This window comes from Siniperca chuatsi, linkage group LG5 (assembly GCF_020085105.1).
Source record: "Siniperca chuatsi isolate FFG_IHB_CAS linkage group LG5, ASM2008510v1, whole genome shotgun sequence".
NCBI lineage: Eukaryota > Metazoa > Chordata > Actinopteri > Centrarchiformes > Sinipercidae > Siniperca > Siniperca chuatsi.
Genome location: NC_058046.1, coordinates 18,752,769 through 18,769,783, shown reverse-complemented (window position 1 = coordinate 18,769,783; position 17,015 = coordinate 18,752,769). Strand labels below are relative to the sequence as shown.

General features: G+C 43.0%; 2 protein-coding genes across 7 annotated transcripts in view; both read right to left on the bottom strand.

The window, feature by feature from the left end:
* The window catches only part of emid1 (EMI domain containing 1), a 52,124-nt gene extending 40,238 nt beyond the window's left edge, over positions 1-11,886 (bottom strand). The window contains exons 1-3 of one of the 5 annotated variants that reach the window (XM_044197602.1): positions 11,093-11,886; positions 4,431-4,544; positions 3,322-3,425 (exon numbers count right to left, since the gene is read on the bottom strand). In XM_044197602.1, the coding sequence (XP_044053537.1) occupies positions 3,322-3,425; positions 4,431-4,544; positions 11,093-11,271 (397 nt within the window). In that variant the 5' untranslated portion in view covers positions 11,272-11,886. The remainder of the gene's footprint in view (positions 1-3,321; positions 3,426-4,430; positions 4,545-11,092) is intronic. The other 4 variants (XM_044197601.1, XM_044197603.1, XM_044197604.1 and 1 more) reach the window with 4 other exon arrangements.
* Positions 11,887-13,835: 1,949 nt separating this feature from the next.
* Positions 13,836-17,015, bottom strand: part of dnah10 (dynein axonemal heavy chain 10) — a 30,213-nt gene continuing 27,033 nt past the window's right edge. For both annotated transcript variants that reach the window (XM_044197591.1, XM_044197592.1), the window contains 9 exons: positions 16,493-16,702; positions 16,262-16,357; positions 15,996-16,167; positions 15,767-15,898; positions 15,314-15,525; positions 15,028-15,195; positions 14,709-14,889; positions 14,488-14,633; positions 13,836-14,385 (listed from right to left, as the gene is read on the bottom strand). In XM_044197591.1, coding sequence (XP_044053526.1) covers positions 14,239-14,385; positions 14,488-14,633; positions 14,709-14,889; positions 15,028-15,195; positions 15,314-15,525; positions 15,767-15,898; positions 15,996-16,167; positions 16,262-16,357; positions 16,493-16,702 — 1,464 coding nt within the window. In that variant the 3' untranslated portion in view covers positions 13,836-14,238. The remainder of the gene's footprint in view (positions 14,386-14,487; positions 14,634-14,708; positions 14,890-15,027; positions 15,196-15,313; positions 15,526-15,766; positions 15,899-15,995; positions 16,168-16,261; positions 16,358-16,492; positions 16,703-17,015) is intronic.

Here is a 17,015-nt window from a genome sequence, read left to right as displayed (position 1 = left end):
TTCCTTTGCTAATGGCAAGCTGCAGCCGACTGATGTTTAAAGCGCAGGGTTTAGCGTGTAGGCCTGTGATAAGCTGCACTGAGCTGTGAAAACACAGATTACATTTCTGCGGCTTATTACAGACAGCGCGCCTCTGCCTCCCAGCCATACCGTAATTGCGACCCAAAAACCACAGCCTCCGCTTGGCTGAGAGATACAGCTTGATGGGGACCCCCGCGGCAGAGTTTTGACAGCCGTGCTAATTCAAGTCTACATTCCCCCATATGTTTTCCTGCACGGCAGCCCCCTCCTGCAATAAGCTGCAGCCATATTTCCACATATAAGTGCTGTCCTCCATAAATTAAATCAGGTCCAAGATATCAACTGCTGTCTCTTAGTGTCATCTTCACACTTTTAAGGCTCCATCAAAATGAGCAGATAGAGGGCAAAAGTCCAAAATACCTAGGAATTGTACAGGTTTCCACCTCCCAGTGGAATCATTCTTCATTGCTGTACTGTGTTGAGGCTGATGCAACCTGTATGTGTAGAATATTTGAGAGCCAGCTCTAATGTAATAATGTTGCTTTTATAGGCTACATTTGATATTCCTCGTATCACAAAATTGCCTCTAAATGAGGTATAATTTTGATATTTGTGTTTGATGTATCATAAGTTGGGATATCCCCATCTGAAAACAAGCATTTACTTACTTGGAATGCCAAAGCCAACCAGGCATACATTAAATCCCTGTTTCTGGCAGGCTATGAAAGTGTCTCCATCTGCAAATACTTAGCCTTTTTTTTTCTCAGGCTCAATCAGAGATAGAGACCATTGTGTTCCAGGTCCAGAAGTAAGACAATATCTCCCAAACCTCATAGAAAACAATTAGGACTCAGTAATTACACCACTGCCCTGGAATTCCAGCCAAGTCCTGAGGATGGGGTGAGGAAATAAGAAAAAGAGCGCAAATGTGAAAGGTGCCTGTCTGATGCAGTGTTGTCTTACGCTGCTTGGACTCTGATGGAGTAAGTTTGTTTATCATCCTGGGTGTGATGTAATGTTTTGCCTTTGGAGCCCTCAGTTTGAACGTGATAGGCAAAATATGCTCACAATCCTGTGTATGACTGGATGACAGCATGGCGTGAACTCTTCTCATATTGTTCTCTCATTATCTCTGTGCTCTGCTGCTTTGTTTTTGGAAACGCACAATCCAAAACTTTAACAGAGACACGTTATCTTTACTTCAGACTGGACCTGTTGATTTACATATGTTGACCAATTGGCTGGCAGGCAGAGGGGTGAGAACGGAGGGACACAAGAGAAAACAACTCTCTCATCTCCATTTGAAATATAACCATATCAATGGCCATGCTCTCAGCATATATTGCACTTCCTTTCCTCTCTTGCACCTTAAAGCAGCTCCGGTCCTAGAGTCCTGCTGGTATGGACATTGTTGAGATCTGCTGTAATGCAGACCAGTCTTGGGAATCAGACGTGGCCTGGGGCTTTTGGGATGGCCTGGTGAGAGAACGATGGAAGTTAAAAGCAGGCCAGCGTGAGTAAATGAGCGGATCATATACATTTTCCACAGTCTGTGAAAAGCAGACAAGCAGAGGAAAAGGGACGATGGGGGCAAAGGTATATAACCAACACTGGAAGGTCTTTAAAGATATATGTATCTGGTGTTAGCTATTTAAGAGATTTATGAGATCAAAAGGAATATGTTATTAATGTCTGCCCTAGACAGTAGATTTTGAAAAGTGCAGTAGGATGGCAGTTGTTTATTCTTTTATATAACAGCGGTGATTCGTTTACTGAGCCTTTTAAATTCCGGCTAACTCAAGGTCAAACAAGTACTATCAGCCGTCTGGAAATCCACAAAGAAATGTGTGGATATTTGCAGATGGAGCCACACACAGGTATTAAGAGCCTGGATTTGAAACTTGCACCCACTGAACTACGAGTGCAGCTTTAACTTCTCTTGGCAACACTATGGCAACAGATTTTAGCACAATCCGGTCTCCAGTGTTGCCCGTGTGGCAAGCTTTTATTTCTCCTTAAAGCGGCGAATGAGGCAGACAGCAGCAGGGTTTCAGGTTCTGCACTGGCAAGAGGTTCTGCTCACGCGGCAGGAGCAGAACAAAGCGCCGGTGGCCCTGGATAGCATCAGTGGTGATGGAGAGTAAAGGCCCTGTGAATGGGACCTGTCACTTCCACTCAGCGCAGCCTGTGATCTGAGTCACCCGGAACGACGCACAGATAAGTGGCTAATCCCAGCATCCCTGCTGGCTCGACAGCCCCCTACTGCCATGACAACCGGAGGGGAATCTCCTCCAGCGACAACTTAATTGGATAATTTCCTCCCTGTTTGACTGTGTATTCCTCTGCTTTTGTTAAGTAATGTCTAGGTTGTCTTGTCTGGGTTGAGTGCAAGTGTGTTTTTTGACTTTCAGAGCAGGGAAGGTCTAAAACAAGCACAACATTTGATGTATGCCATGTGTAAGCAAGCAGGAAAAGTGAGGAAATGTCTCCAGTTGAAGCCACACTGCAGCAGACTACAGGCCACCAGGAGGGCTGAGAGTTGCTCTTAGCTCACCTGGGAGTGGGAGCATGAAAGAGAAACAGCCTCTGCTTTCAGCACCAAAAAAGAACACTTTAACCACTGTAAACATTTATTGTCCTTTGTGTCACAAAGCCTGACAATTTATGTTACAACCAGTCAAGTCCTGGGTGCCGGTATAAACAGACTCCACCCTTCTCCCCAGACTGCAGAGACACAGGGGCCAGTGCCAGGGGACGTCATTATACACTGGGAGTGTGTGTGTGTGTGTGTGTGTGTGTGGTGGGCAGCTACTGAAGTCGAAAAATGGAAACAGCAGTGCTAGCATGGCACTTTAAGAGGATGAAGACTTAGTTCCAGCTGGACCATAAAACTCAAAACCACACAAAAGAATCAACCCTTACGTAGTACAATGACTCCTAGATTGAACACATTAAAACTGATTAATAAAGTGGAAGTATCTGACTCAGCCTGAAGAGACTGAGGGATCTTATTTCTTAACTTCATTTAGAAGACAGAAGCAGCCTTATGTAAGCCTAATGGAAATCACTCCTGTTTTAAAGTATTACTTGTGTGTTGGAAGGCACACATGCAGGCTACAAGGCAGCAATGCAAAACAGAGGGATGCAGATGGTGATGAGATAAAGAATGATAAAAAGAGGAAACAGAGAAGACAGAATCAAACTTGTGAAGGGAACCTGTTGCTCTAAACCATTTCTCAGTCCTAGTTTGCGATGTTGGCCCCCTCCGAGAGCCCTAACTGTTTGACTGTCTTGACTTACCTTCTTCACAGGCAGCACCGCTGAATCCTGGACAGCATTTCCACTCCAGAGAGGTCACAGTGCGGTACACCACTTTATAGGAAGGTCTGACCACGGTCCTGTAGCTGCAAAACACACAAAATCTAAAGCCATCACATACACACAGATAACAACAGCTGTCTGCGTATGCACTGACTGTGATAACCCACTTTTCTCTTTGGCATGTGATCTGGCAGCTTTGTGAAGCAAAATGAAAGGAAATAGATATTTATAGTGATATATAATAGAGTGAGATATTACTCTGTGTTATTCACTGAGTTGCTCGAGTTATTTTTGATGATGTTGTATTTTTTATTTTGGAACTAGTGTAAATTGATTTCTAGGTGGATCTGCTGAACTCGCCTCATTAAGTTTTTTATTTCCTTCATTTCCCAGAATGCATTTTGTCTACCCCCAGGTGTGAACTTGTTGTGTGAATTGCATTCACTCGCTGTTGGCAGAATGAACAAGAAAACCTGCAGTTATTCCAACACGGTAGTGTTCAAGCATGGTTACCCCAATTGCTAGCCTTGTAGTCACATCATTAAAATAGCCTAAATTAGCTACTTTTACAGTGTTATGTATTTGGAATTAACAAGATAAACCAGATACAAACAACCTGTATCGCTCCTTTTAAATTAAATGAATCAAGATGTAACTGCCAGTGATGGTGGCCCAGCAGGCATTTTGCTGACAGATTTGTAGTTTTTTTTAGCTAAGAGGGAGATATTGTAACTGGCAGAAATTCCTGGTATCTACGACTCAAAATTCGGGGGTTGATGTTTAAGTAAGGTCTAAACAATGACTTCAACATGGCATGAACTGCAGTAACAAATGGTGAAGCAAAAAAAACCTATGTGAGTCAAAGAACAAGAATGACTATAAAACATTGATTTTGAGAAAGAGGAGACTTTTTCTGCTATTAAACTCCACTATAGTTAGTCTAGAAAATGAACAAAATATCAAATAACAAAAACAGTACTTCCACAGTAGTTGTTTTAAGTATTTTAAGGTGAGTTCTTCTCTTTAAAGGGTTCAACTCTCAGTGGTACAGCAGTAGCAGTAGTGGTAAGGTCGCCTCGCCTTCTCACCTGCCCCCTGTACATCCCTGCGGCCAGCGGCATGTCTGGTAGACCCGCTGGAGGACTGTCCCATTCTGCACCTGGCAAGTCACTGTCTTAGTGACCGTATGAGGACACCAGTTCCTGAAGGGAGAAAAAGAGTGAGAGTCAGAAATGCAGAGTGCAAAACAATGTTGTTATTTTTAAATACGGAAAAAAATCACATTTTCAAAGTAAATGTTTCAAGGAGGAACAGTGTATTTTTTCAAAACATCTTCAAACAAGTGCACTCAGACTAAAGCTCGCTCACAAAAGGAAATTAGCCATGCAGTCACAGTCAATGCGCTGTTGTCTTCCTGCAGGTTTAGATTTTTCCCTCCCTTCCCCCAACCTTTTGTTTTGAAACTTCTTTATGGTGTTTACACGGTTTTAATCAGCCACGAGATTTGCAGGAGTGCATTGTGGGGTATATTTACACTGCAGCCTCTCCTTTATCAATACACATCCGTTTGCATTCGGCTCTCAGAGGAGGTAAAGTCCCTCGGGAGGGAATAAAGGACGAGGTCCCATACTGAGATTAGAGTTTTTCAACACGGGTTAATCCTGGGTCACAAGTCCACTCCCTTTCCAAAGAGGCTTCGTAAGACATTATCAGGATTCACTGAGGCTGTTAAGAAACTGACCTGCAAGGGGGGAAAAAAGCTTATGTAAAGGTCAAAGGTTAAGATCTGATAGGGAGGATATGTTTACTTAAAGCTGTAAGAGTCAAGTAGACTCGCTTACCTTCACCTCCACATTATTTCTTAGGCCTCCAGAAGCAAAATTTTATATTTTTACACAGTAAAAGTTATATAGCACAGTTATAGCGCTCAATGCCACCATTAGACTAAAAGCACCAAATTACGTAAAGGATGATTTATTTGAGGTAATTGGTTTGGTTGAATCCTAGCTCAATTACCCTTCTAACAGGAGTAGATATCTGTTCCTGATAGCGCAGGGGCAATGAGAAAAGTTTAGCTGGAGAGGCCAGTTTCATCTCATCCCACTACCTACCAAATCAAGAAAACACTGAAGGGTGGTTATTTCGCTTTAATGTATGGAAAACACACTGAGGCTGTTTGAGCTACCATATGTTACTTTATTTTATTAACAATGAAATACCCTGATTACCTTCATACGGCTACAGCTGGAGGAGAAACAAGGAAAACAATTACTATAGCCTGTGTTTACACAATCAATAGATGTATAGAAAGGGGGCTCTATGTAGAAACCACAAAGGAGACTGTGTGGCTTGTAGCACAAAACTACACTTTGTGTGTTCTGCTGCCAATGTGTTTGCAAGAGTGGGAGGGTGTTCCCACCAAAGTCTGTTTGTCAATATGTGAGACCATATGTTTGTGTGCGCGAGAGACAGTTTACGCAAAAGGAAACTGCCAAAGGCGGAGGATGCGAAGCAGCCCTGAACCAGCTCCCATTAACAATCCCCACATGTTGTGGTGGCCGCACACACAGACCTGAGCCAGCGAGCAGAGGCACCTCTACTGTAGAACTTCAGAGATATTTCTTTTTGATATGACTATGGCTCTGCTATAGCTATATTTTTGTCTGGATTATTTTTCCATTCATGTAATACTCATTTAGCCTATAGAATAATGATAATAATTTTTTATTCTTTGGTGTATTTAAAAAAAAGTTACTTTGCCAGATTAAGTTACAAATGTAAAATGTTCAAGTCTGAGACAACATATTCCAGGGCCTATTAAAAAATAAAAGGAACTGTGGAAAAGTAAGACATAGTTTGAATTCATCCTAAACTTCTCAAGTAATGCGAGTAGGGAATTCATCTGCCACACATGTTATTTAAGTACAGGCCCACCCTTCATGTATCTTAGTGTATCCATCAGCCGTGAGGCTACAAAAATGAACATGGATCTATATGATTACCCCATGATTGCTTTCCCTTGTCCAGAAAAAATTGCTCTAATCATCGGTGGAAAATTTCTGACATTGAAGGAGCTGTGGTCAGGTAGAGCCAGGAGTAAGGGGAGGGGGTACTAACCCTAACTCCTCCCCACCACTTATCCTCCAGACCCAACAGATAAACATCTAAGTTTCCCAGGCTGAGAGGAGGTTTCACCTGGTAACAGCTAAGATTGTCACCAGGGGGTACGAGGAGGGAAGTGGGGGTGGGTTTTATGATCTCCCCTTCTCTCTTTGCATTACACTTATGCAATTACCAAAGAGGAAATGCCAACCGTTGCTGCTTCAGTGAATGAAATAACACAAGCAGTTGGCATAACAGAGTTTACAATTTCCCAAATGGCTTGAAACCAATACCTGCATTACACACATAACTTGCTAAAATGGATTCACACAATACATAATAAGAACAAGGCAGCAAGAACCCTACTTTCTCCACTGCAGAGAGGATGGAGATATGATGATATAGTCCTTTGATGCCTAAAGATAATTGTATTAACTGGGTACGGGTAACATCATTATCTCCTCTGGGATGTAAAAGACTAAAGATGAAGTCTTACTTACAAGCCCTATAACAAATGTCCTCATTTTGTTGCTACTATACAATGGTCCATTGACTTTTTTCTGGCTTTATTCATAAAGGGACACAGGTGCTTGGTGCACTCAGTCTTTCACTCTAAAATGTTTCATAGTCAACACCTTCCTCTTACTGGAGGCGCCCATGTGCTATGAAGTGTGAAACCCACCAGCACCATGCTGTTTCACTGGCAAAAGCACCAAGCAGGCCCTCAGTGAGTATCAGGTCTCTATGCACACATGGCACACTCTGAATGCTGGGCCCAAGCTAAATAAATCATAAACCATCTCTCACAGCCACAGCCAAAAAAGAGAAAGAAATTCTATAAGGGACAGAAAAATCACAGCTTTGGCCCTGTTCCTCAGTGCTACAGATGCCAATACAGTAAAACATCGGAGGGAAACAAAAACGTACTGAACCCTAAATGAATGCAAATGCTGACAAAGAGCTTATGAACTTGTCAATAAAGCTTATATGCTGTATTGTAGTTGCTGTGTGTGTCCTCATTTCGCCTCGTACGCTATGCAGCCTACATCTTTCATGATCACACTACTGAGTTAGTGCACTCTCTGCAGCAGACTGAGTGGGGAGGAAGAAGCTGGGAGTTCAGCCGTGTGAACTGACAAGAGGGTTGGTAAGGCAAAAATGCTGGTGAGACTTTGGTGAGAACTTCTCAGTAACTCCCTCTCCATCCACCCATCCATTCACGTACGGTGGGAGGAGGTGGGCTGAACGCTCAAAGATATGTTTGAAATACAGCATAGATAGAAATCTGAAGGAATTTCTCTAGATTTCTGTCTGTGGGAAAAATACTTGGTGAGAACAAAGGACAAAAGACAGATGTGGCAAACAGCCAGACAGAGGAGAGAAGAGGAGAGGAGACAAAGGTCATTTTATCATAAGGGTCACACAAGGGAGCTTCCGATGGGAACAGGGAAGTGGAAGGAAAGACAATTATGAAGCACTGTTGGTCCCACGGGATATAGAAGAGGCATAAGATAAATGTGGTGCAACAACACATGACGGAGAGAGAAATAGAGAGTACAGTCACAGTGACATTAATGAAGCGAGAGAAATACAACATTCCTGGAGTCATAATTTGCAGCTTCTGGGAAAAACAGAGACAAGAGTTATGATCAGTTTGCATTTGAAGAATTATAAAATGATTAAGTTAACAGAGAGTATCAGGGCTGGAGGGCTTTCATATTGCAGGTTCAATGCTGCTGTGCGTTTTCCATGTGCAGAGGACAGTGAAGATCATCAAAGCACCACAGTGTGGCCTTGAAGGTTGTTAAGTGACTCTTCACAGTAGCCTCAGAGAAACAAGGAAAACTCTCATTTGTCTTTGTCTGTTTAGAGCTTTCAGGCCTGGACACCTGCGAGCTTTGAGCGTGTCTCTGTGTATAACGGGTGAGTGCATCTTTAAGTGTTTGAGGCTGGAAGTAAACAGGGAATTCCACTCAACTGACAAATTCACTTATATCACAGCTATGGCTCCATACAGCCTGTTTACAAGTCACGAATGTACCATCATGTAGAGCTGAGCTGCTCCCACGAACGAGACACTGACATTGTGGACTGGTCATCTGCAGTGTACAGTATGTAATTAGGGCACTGGTATAGGTTTTTTTTTCCCCATTGTCGATTAATCTGTCAATTATTTTTTTAATTAATTGATTAATTGTTTAGTTTATAAAATGGTGAAAAATGGCCATCACAATTTCCCAAAGCCCAAGGTGTCTTCAAATGTCTTGTTTTGTCAAAAACTGAAAGAGATTCAGTTTACAATCGTAGAAGACTAAGGAAACAAGCTAATATTCACATTTGAGAAGCTGGAACAAGATTATTTTGATATTTAGATTTTTTTCCTTAAAAAATGTAGGGCTGCAACTAACGATTATTTTCATAATCAATTAGACTGTTGAGTATTTCTTTGATTAATTGTTTGGTCTATAAAACATCAGAAAATAGTGAAAAATGCCCACCACAGTTTACCAAGAGTCCATGGCATTGTCTTAAGATGGCTTATTTTGTCCAGCCACTAGTCCAAAAACCAAAGATATTTAGTTTACAATGATAATAAAACAGAAAAAAGCAGCAAATCCTCACATTGGAGAAGATGGAACCACTTTTTGCTTAGAAACTGACATAAACAATTAATCGATTATCCAAATAGTTGCAGATTCATTTTTAGTTGATAATCGACTAATCGTTGCAGCTCTACACTGGTATATAGTCTCATTCCCTGAAAATAATCCTGATTAATGGAGCTGTGCAGTTGGTGACTGCTTCCTAATATCCATGAAAAATGTTCCTTGAGCACATACATTATTTGAAGTTCTTTGAATGGTGAAATCTAAAGCCATTCTGCTTTAAGCCACACAGGGCTAAGCCTACTGGGATCTCTGTCATCTTCATTCCCATGATTAAAGAAAAACGTGGATATGGTTAAGATGGGTGAGGAATGAGGGCAGCCACAGGGTTCAGACTGCCTGTCAGACCATGACAAGTCCTCCGAGGGAGGATAAAGAAATGGGCGAGACAAGAAATAAAGAAGCGGCTACTTCCGTAACCCCTCAGTGTACTGAGCTCATATAGTTGTTAAGAACGACAAGGGTGAGTGAACACTTTATCAGCTCCTCTACAGAGCAACCACACCAGTCAAGAAATTACTCAAGAGTTGTTAATCCCCTTTGATTTGGGTAATCACTGTGTGAAGACAGGACAGGCACAGGAAGACATTCTTAGTGAAGGTTTTCCTGTGACAGAATCCTTTCCCAGTCTAAAATTAATATTTACTTCCTTTTAAGTTCCTGAACCCCAACGACAACTTTCTGTCATTGAATGTCAAGTTGCTAATGGCCATGAGAGATCCCTCTGCTCTCTGAAATCCCACTGCCACTGTTTGGCTTTGTTGACACACCATAAACTGCTGCTTTCACAGATCAGGCCAGACAGCAGGTGGACTGAGACTTTCAGCTCCTCTTGTGTCACCTCAAGCCCACTGACCTCTCGCCGGTGGCTGAAACACACCAACGGCAGCTTCCTCTCTGTCTATCTAGCCATCCCTCCACCGCCACTTACAAACAGCAGCAAACCGACTGTAAACGCACCTCCCCCCTTTCCCACAACCCAGCCCAGATGTGGTGGAGTCCCAGCTGCATGTGTTTAGTAAACATGTCCACAAACCTCTGGCCATGAGTGACAGGGGAGCTGAGCAGAGAGGTGAGCCAGTGAAGCGAAGCTGAGAGCCACCTGGACACACCCAGAGGAAATGGCCTCTTCGGGGAGAAGGGGTTTCAGCCTCCGGCCACCTTCAGCCCACACACACACTCGCAACCTGACAGCATAAATATTTGTAAGGCGGGAAACGTCCTCTCATCATTAAGCACTGGCTAGTCTCCGAGCTAAACTTTGTCTCTGTCCAGGAGGGAAGCAGAGCTGGTTAGCGCTCTTGCCTGTGTGTTTAGTCTAGTGACTCTCCTTCAGAAACGCCCTCGTCAACAACTCAATCATGAGACCATCTCATGCCCCTTTTCATTCAGTGACCTTTTCTTAAGCTATCAATCTTGTGCAGTTTATTACAGACATAAAAATAATCTCTCCCTCATTCACTGTCAGTAACACTCATTTAAGATGCATCCTGTCTTCACCACTGGGATCCACAGTATAGGAGCAGGTTTTATGTGGACAGATCTGAGGACTAAAGATGGTGCTTTGAAGAGCACCCTGACAGCTGAGAAGGAGCAGATGTTGTTGCTGCGCTTACATCTCCCGCTGCAGGGACAAAGAGCACACAACACACCTCAGAGACAGTGGAGCTGCTCTCAGGAGTGAAGGTGGGAGAGATAGGACAACAATGAGGATGGAAGTCAGCAGAGCAATGTGTGCTGCCAGCACAGGAAAAAGGAACCAACTGTCAGGAAGACAATAGGACCTGGTAGATGGATGGAGATGGGAGTTGCTCTGCGGATTCATGCATTGACAAGAAGATACAAAAAGTGAGGCTATAAGGATTAAAAATAGACTGAGGCAAAAAAGAGGTTATTATAACAAGACACAGTTGAGGATTATATATAGTACAGTATGTTTCTGTAATAATATAAAGTGACTATAACGTGGATGCTTGCCTTACCTTTTCTGATAGACTGAAGTGTGAGAGGCTGCTGTCAGCTGCGTCCCGGCTGAGTAGGTTTTGTAAAGTCCCGTCTTCCAGGTCCCGTCAACAAACGTGGTCAGCCAGAGTATCAGCACAGTCCAAAGCAAACTTTCTCTGCAAAGCGCGGACACGCTCTCCCGTTGGCGCGGTCCCATTTCCGTGGCATCAAAAGAACGGCCAGAAAAGTTTTAAATGAGCCCAACTTCCCCCGGTTAGAAAGCAGACCGGGTAGTGAGGGGGGTGTCAAACAGCACCGGGTCGGCTGGAGAAGACACGCATCCTATTCACTAAAGTAGCAAACATGGACTTCTGTAGACTACAAAAACGATGTCTTACACTCGTTTATTTGTAAAATAGCCTGTCTTAAAATCCTAAGTGAACTAAAGAAAAATGCCGCCCCATAAACTCCCGCTTCTCATTTGTCTCTACCTACAGAGAGCCGACATTTGAAAATAAACCTTGAATACTATGTGTGTGTGTGGGTGGGTGTGTGTTGTTAAGTGTGTGTTGTCTTCCTTTCTCTATTTGCTCTGCCTACCTCCGTCTGTCTGTGCGCATATCGAGCCGAGCCTTTACTGCAGCGGGCATGAAACCACTTTTATAGTCTCCTCGGGTGTTTTAAGTGCACAGCCTGCTGGGTCTTTTTTACCCTGCCCCATTTCAACCTCTCACAGAGGACAATGCGCGCTCAAGGAGGCGGCACATTACGCATTGTATTTGTTCTAAATGAATTATGGGCTGCTGCTTCTCCGAGGTTCCTCTGAAATCACTGGAGCTGTGCCGGGGATGAGTAATTGTTTTTTTGGTGAACACAACTGGATATAAAACAAATTATGGCTAAGTTCTGGCCCTGATAGATTTGAAAAGTTATATTTAAAAGCCCATAAAGTAAGGTTCATCTCTGTATTGTTACCACCATATATTTTTCAACATTTACAGTAAGCTATCTATCTATCAATTCGATTAAAAGAGCTTTATTGGCATGAAAGTTTCAAAAAACAATATTGCCAAAGCATCAAAATATAATTTGTCCAAATATTTGGCCAGCACACAATAACAGTAAAATGAACATTAACACAATATTAAGATATCTATCTAAGATGTTTTTGTCATACAGTTGCCTTTAGCAGTTGTTGTCTGTAGGCTCTCTGTGCCCAGGCGGACAGTGGCAGTAGAACAGCTGAGATTACTGTAACCTCCCTCAGCCCATGCATGTGGGACATGTAGGGCTACAGTGCAAACAGCCAGTAACCACAGGGCTGCAGTCCTGCTCCAAACTAAACACCTGGCACTCTAACCAAAAACTGGAGCCCAAGATGTATATCTGTGGTTGGGGTGACTACACCTCTCAGGCCCCATGGGCTGAGCTACAAGTCTCACCAGCTGCAAAAGATGCTGCAGACTGCAGAGCACTTATGCAACTGGCTAGTGCACTGTAATTTTGGTGACGTTCTCAGCTAATGAGAGATGGTGTTAACACTATGACACTCACTGAGGAGCATTCAGGCTGGCACTAATCACCCCTTATACTACAGGGAGAAAGTGGCAAACAGTGCATGCACTTGAATGGGACTGGGTAAGCCCACATGCTCTCAATCACAACAAAGGAAACTGTTTGGGATTGGGGGGTTGAGGTAGGGCTGGAAAATTATGTGTCAGAGTTTTTTGTTTCAGGGCACCCTTGGCATTTTACGAGGCGCAGGCAATGGTGCCAAGCAGGAACTGGAGCAGATTAGGGTTAATGTAAATCCCTCCAGTCACGAGCAGCTGAAAATAATTTTGACCTCTGAGGACATAGGCGGGGGTCGGTTCCATTGAGAGGATTTTTTTCCTTCTAATTTCTAGAGTAGTTACTCTACTGCTTTCATAATGTCCTTCCCCTTTACGATGCAAACAGAAAGAGCTGCATCACCTATTGTCTTTGTAGGTGTGCATTCACTGAAGATCTGCTCACTCATATGAAGTGTAGGTTCATTAAACAACACACCATTCTTTCCCTCTTTTCAACAGGGAAACACACGTTCCTCCCTTCCTGTGTTTGGTCATAAACATGTCCTGATCTTCACTCTTTACGGTAGTCGTACCAGTTGAAGCTGAGAAGGGGCCTGTCTAACCTTTACCCTCTGCCATTCAGAGGGGGCCCTTTTAGGCTACACAATACAGTTGTGAGAAGCATGGCAGTGAGCTCATGTGAGGGTAAGGACTTTTAAGGAAAGAGACTTAAGGATATGTGCCATATTTTCATGTTGATGGTTTGCTTTATGATGATTCCTGCCTACAGTTAGTCACAGTTTAACCAGCACATTTCTGATTACAGCTGTACTCTCACAACTCAGGCTACGTTAAATATGTTGCACAGACTCAAAACTGCAGTTTTTATTTCTGTGTTTCTGTGACCTCACTGCCGCACCATCCTCCAGGGCGGTCTGATTTTTACTTCACCTGCTTTGGCATGCTGACCTCAGCAGCCTCCATTACTCAGCGCTGCACTAGATCTGTTCATTAAAAGCTACAATAAAGCACACACTGCTACTGATACTGCAGAGAACAGCTGAAAAGCTACTTGGGTAAAGTGGAAAACTTTAGCAGCCTTTGGTCATTGGTACATTTTCCACTGTATGCAGCAGATTACAACCTCAGCAGAAATATTCAGCATCTACTGTCATTTTTAAGAATGGACAGTATTCTGAAATATTTTGTTAAAGAAAGAGAAAAAATAAACAATTACAAACATTTATTCATTAATAAACAGTAATAGACTTTTAGGCCTGAAAGATTCTGACCCACTGTAGCCTATTGGCACTTGTAACACTAAAGAGAAACCCCTGGAGCTACTGCCCAGGGTGAAGAGCTCAGTACTGTTGTGTGCTGCCATCTAGTGAGAAAATAATGAAAGCTATGAAGTAGATAATGACTCAAAAATCCCATCTACTTCTCTTATGTGTCTCTATCAATTTAATTTTTCAAAACATGTACAATCTTTGATCATAATTTGTTTCTCTGTAATCTGCCCATAAATCAGAGGTATCAAAAGTTTTTTCTCTAAAAAAAGTAGATATCAGGCATCATTAACATGACGGAACAGACTGTGTGAAAGCAAACCAGCTCAGTGAGTGCTGTCTTTAGTCAGCGTTGAGGCATAAACAGACTCCCTGGAGCACCCAGTGGGAGATGTGCATGGTGGTGAACAAGTCTGCCTCAAACACCAATCCCACACCCATTGCATTCCTCCGCAAGGACGTGGTGTACACTGGTGTCCGCAGAGTATTCTGCAGTACAAAACACACGAAAATACACATAACAGTTAAAAAAAACATCAAACTAGTGAACTAAAGTATTGTATGGAGGTCTGTAGTGCCTGTGGTCCACACCTGTAACCTGAGCTGGCGTGCCTCTATGGGGATGACTTTGAGAATGGGCAGTTCAACAACCAGAGCTTTTGGCTTACTCCTCACTAGGCAGCCCTTCTCCATGTCCCAGTCTGCTCCCTCTAGATACAGGCCAGACACAAAGCAGCCTGCAGGGAAAAAGACTATCAGTCTTTATGACTCATCACTAATCATGCTGCAAATGGTGAGTGTCATTTCATTACCCTGTCCAGGTCTGTCACTGACTTCGTCCTCACTGCGGTACTGAGTCACCTGTGTGTACAGTGTGGAAAGATCCAGAGGCCAACCGTTTCTCCTGCATGCGGCTTGGACCAGGGCAGTCAGGTAGGACTCTGGAATATGGAGTCCTGATAGCCACATAACCTTTGGCTCTCCTTCATCCACCTGGTGGACACAAGATACACAGATACATCAGACATAAAAATATATTCTCAACTTGTGTGTAAACTATTTTGTAATGGAAGAATAATGCAGAAAGCTACATATAAGAGGTTATCTGTGATAGTGTATGTCCGTCCTCACCCAGCAATTATACTGATCATAACGCCTCTTGAAGTGGCTCATCCAGTTCCCGAGGGATTTCAGAGTGTCAGGTGCCAACTTCTTCCAAATGGCAGGGATGTGACCATTAAAAAGGGCCCGAGCGACCTCATCCAACTCACTGCTCATACCCACCTCACCAGCCAAAGCCTAGGGAACACAAGAGAATCAGAACAAATCGAACCCTGTGTGAAGCACAAAGCAACAACGCAACATTTGTCTGTTTTTTCCACCCAATATCTTGTTACCCTCTACCAATCCTTCTCACCCTCTGCAGCTCAGCCAGAGAGCGCTGCATGCGGACTATAAGTTTGTTGAAACGCTCCAGTTCTTGAAGCAGCACCACTGAGGTCGGGGAAATGTCCGTGCCAAACTTTTTATGGATCATGTCCACGTCGAATAACTTGGGCAGCTTGTTCTGAATGTCCTGGGCCACCTGGCTGATGTACTCATCCCTACTGATGCTTCCACCAGATTCACCTGAGGCAAGAGAGAGTGTGTAAAGGCCATAAGAGAGGAAGCACTTGGCAGCATGGTGGCAAAAAGAGTAAGGTAAACATCCTTCAACAGTATGGAACAGCTTCTCCTTTTAAAAATAGTAAATATTATTTCTGGGGATGCTCTTCGGCTCTCAAAACTCAATGTGGAGGCGGGCAACCAACGGTAGAATTTCTCCTTTTGAGATTAACAAAGAGGCAAGAGAGATGAAAGAAAATCATACCTGTCTGAGGCTGCAGGTCTATTAGGTGAGTCCACATGTCTTTAGCTGCCTGTGTGTAGTATCCTATCTCTGCGTTGGAATGAAGACCCATTACCTCTGGTGTGTTTGCCAGTGGCAGGGTCTCAATCTCATCTATACCAGATAACAGGGTAAAGCTGTGAGTGATGACAGAAAATGTACTTTTTCTTTTTAAGTAAGAGTATGTAAAGTAATGAAAATAATAACTGACCAACATATATATTCTTGGGGCCATTTGGAGGGACCTTGTAATCTACATCTTTATTGCTGAAGAAGTGGAAGCGCCGAAAGTTGTAGAAGAGGAAGTCTCCAAGGTATTCATCCATGTAGACAGTCAGGATCCTGCGGTCAAAGCTATCTATAGCTCGCCCACCATACATCACCTATAAAACATTATACAGACATACTAAACTTACAGCATCAGCTAGCAAGATAATGGATATACAATTTACTTAAATACAATGAATTGAGTCTAACCTCCCCAATAAGGTATTTAAGACTTCCCCAGGGAAGATTGCTGTCTCCTTGGTTGTGAGCTTTGGTCAGGTACGTGTCCAGGATCTCCATGCACACCTGTTGAGCACAGTCACATTGTTTAAACCACTGAAAAGTGAAATATAACTGATATTATACCAGTTAAATAGAGACTACAAATCTAACAAAATCAATTATTTCCAACATAGTGTAAATGACTCCCGTGCCACTTACAAAGAAGTCAGACTCGTTGAAGTCATAGGGGACATTCCAGCCAATCTTGCCGTACTTGCGTCTCTCTTGCACCACAGCATGGAAGAAGGCCAGCACATACACCAGGCTGCGGAAGGCAGGGTGTGGGCATGCAGTCAAGGTCTCATGGGAGATTTTAGAGTACGTGGCTCTCATGTTCAGCTTGAGACCATTTGGAGGCTCCGTCACTACCTGCACACAATATTAAAGTACATGTTAACACACTGACAATTTTTGAATCCTGTCTCTATTATTATTGTAGCTTCTTGGCAAAAGTCTTAACGAGTTGTTTAATCTGATATTCAGACTAAATAACAAAAATATGGATAAAGATAACTCGTACACTAAAATGTTCTTAGTGCAGTTTCCTTTGTTTTGAGATTTTTTATGTTAAAGGTCCGGTATGTAAAACTTAGGAGGCGCTATTGGCAGAAATGGAATATAATATTCATAAGTATGTTTTCATTAGTGTAGAATCGCCTGAAAATAAGAATCATTGTGTTTT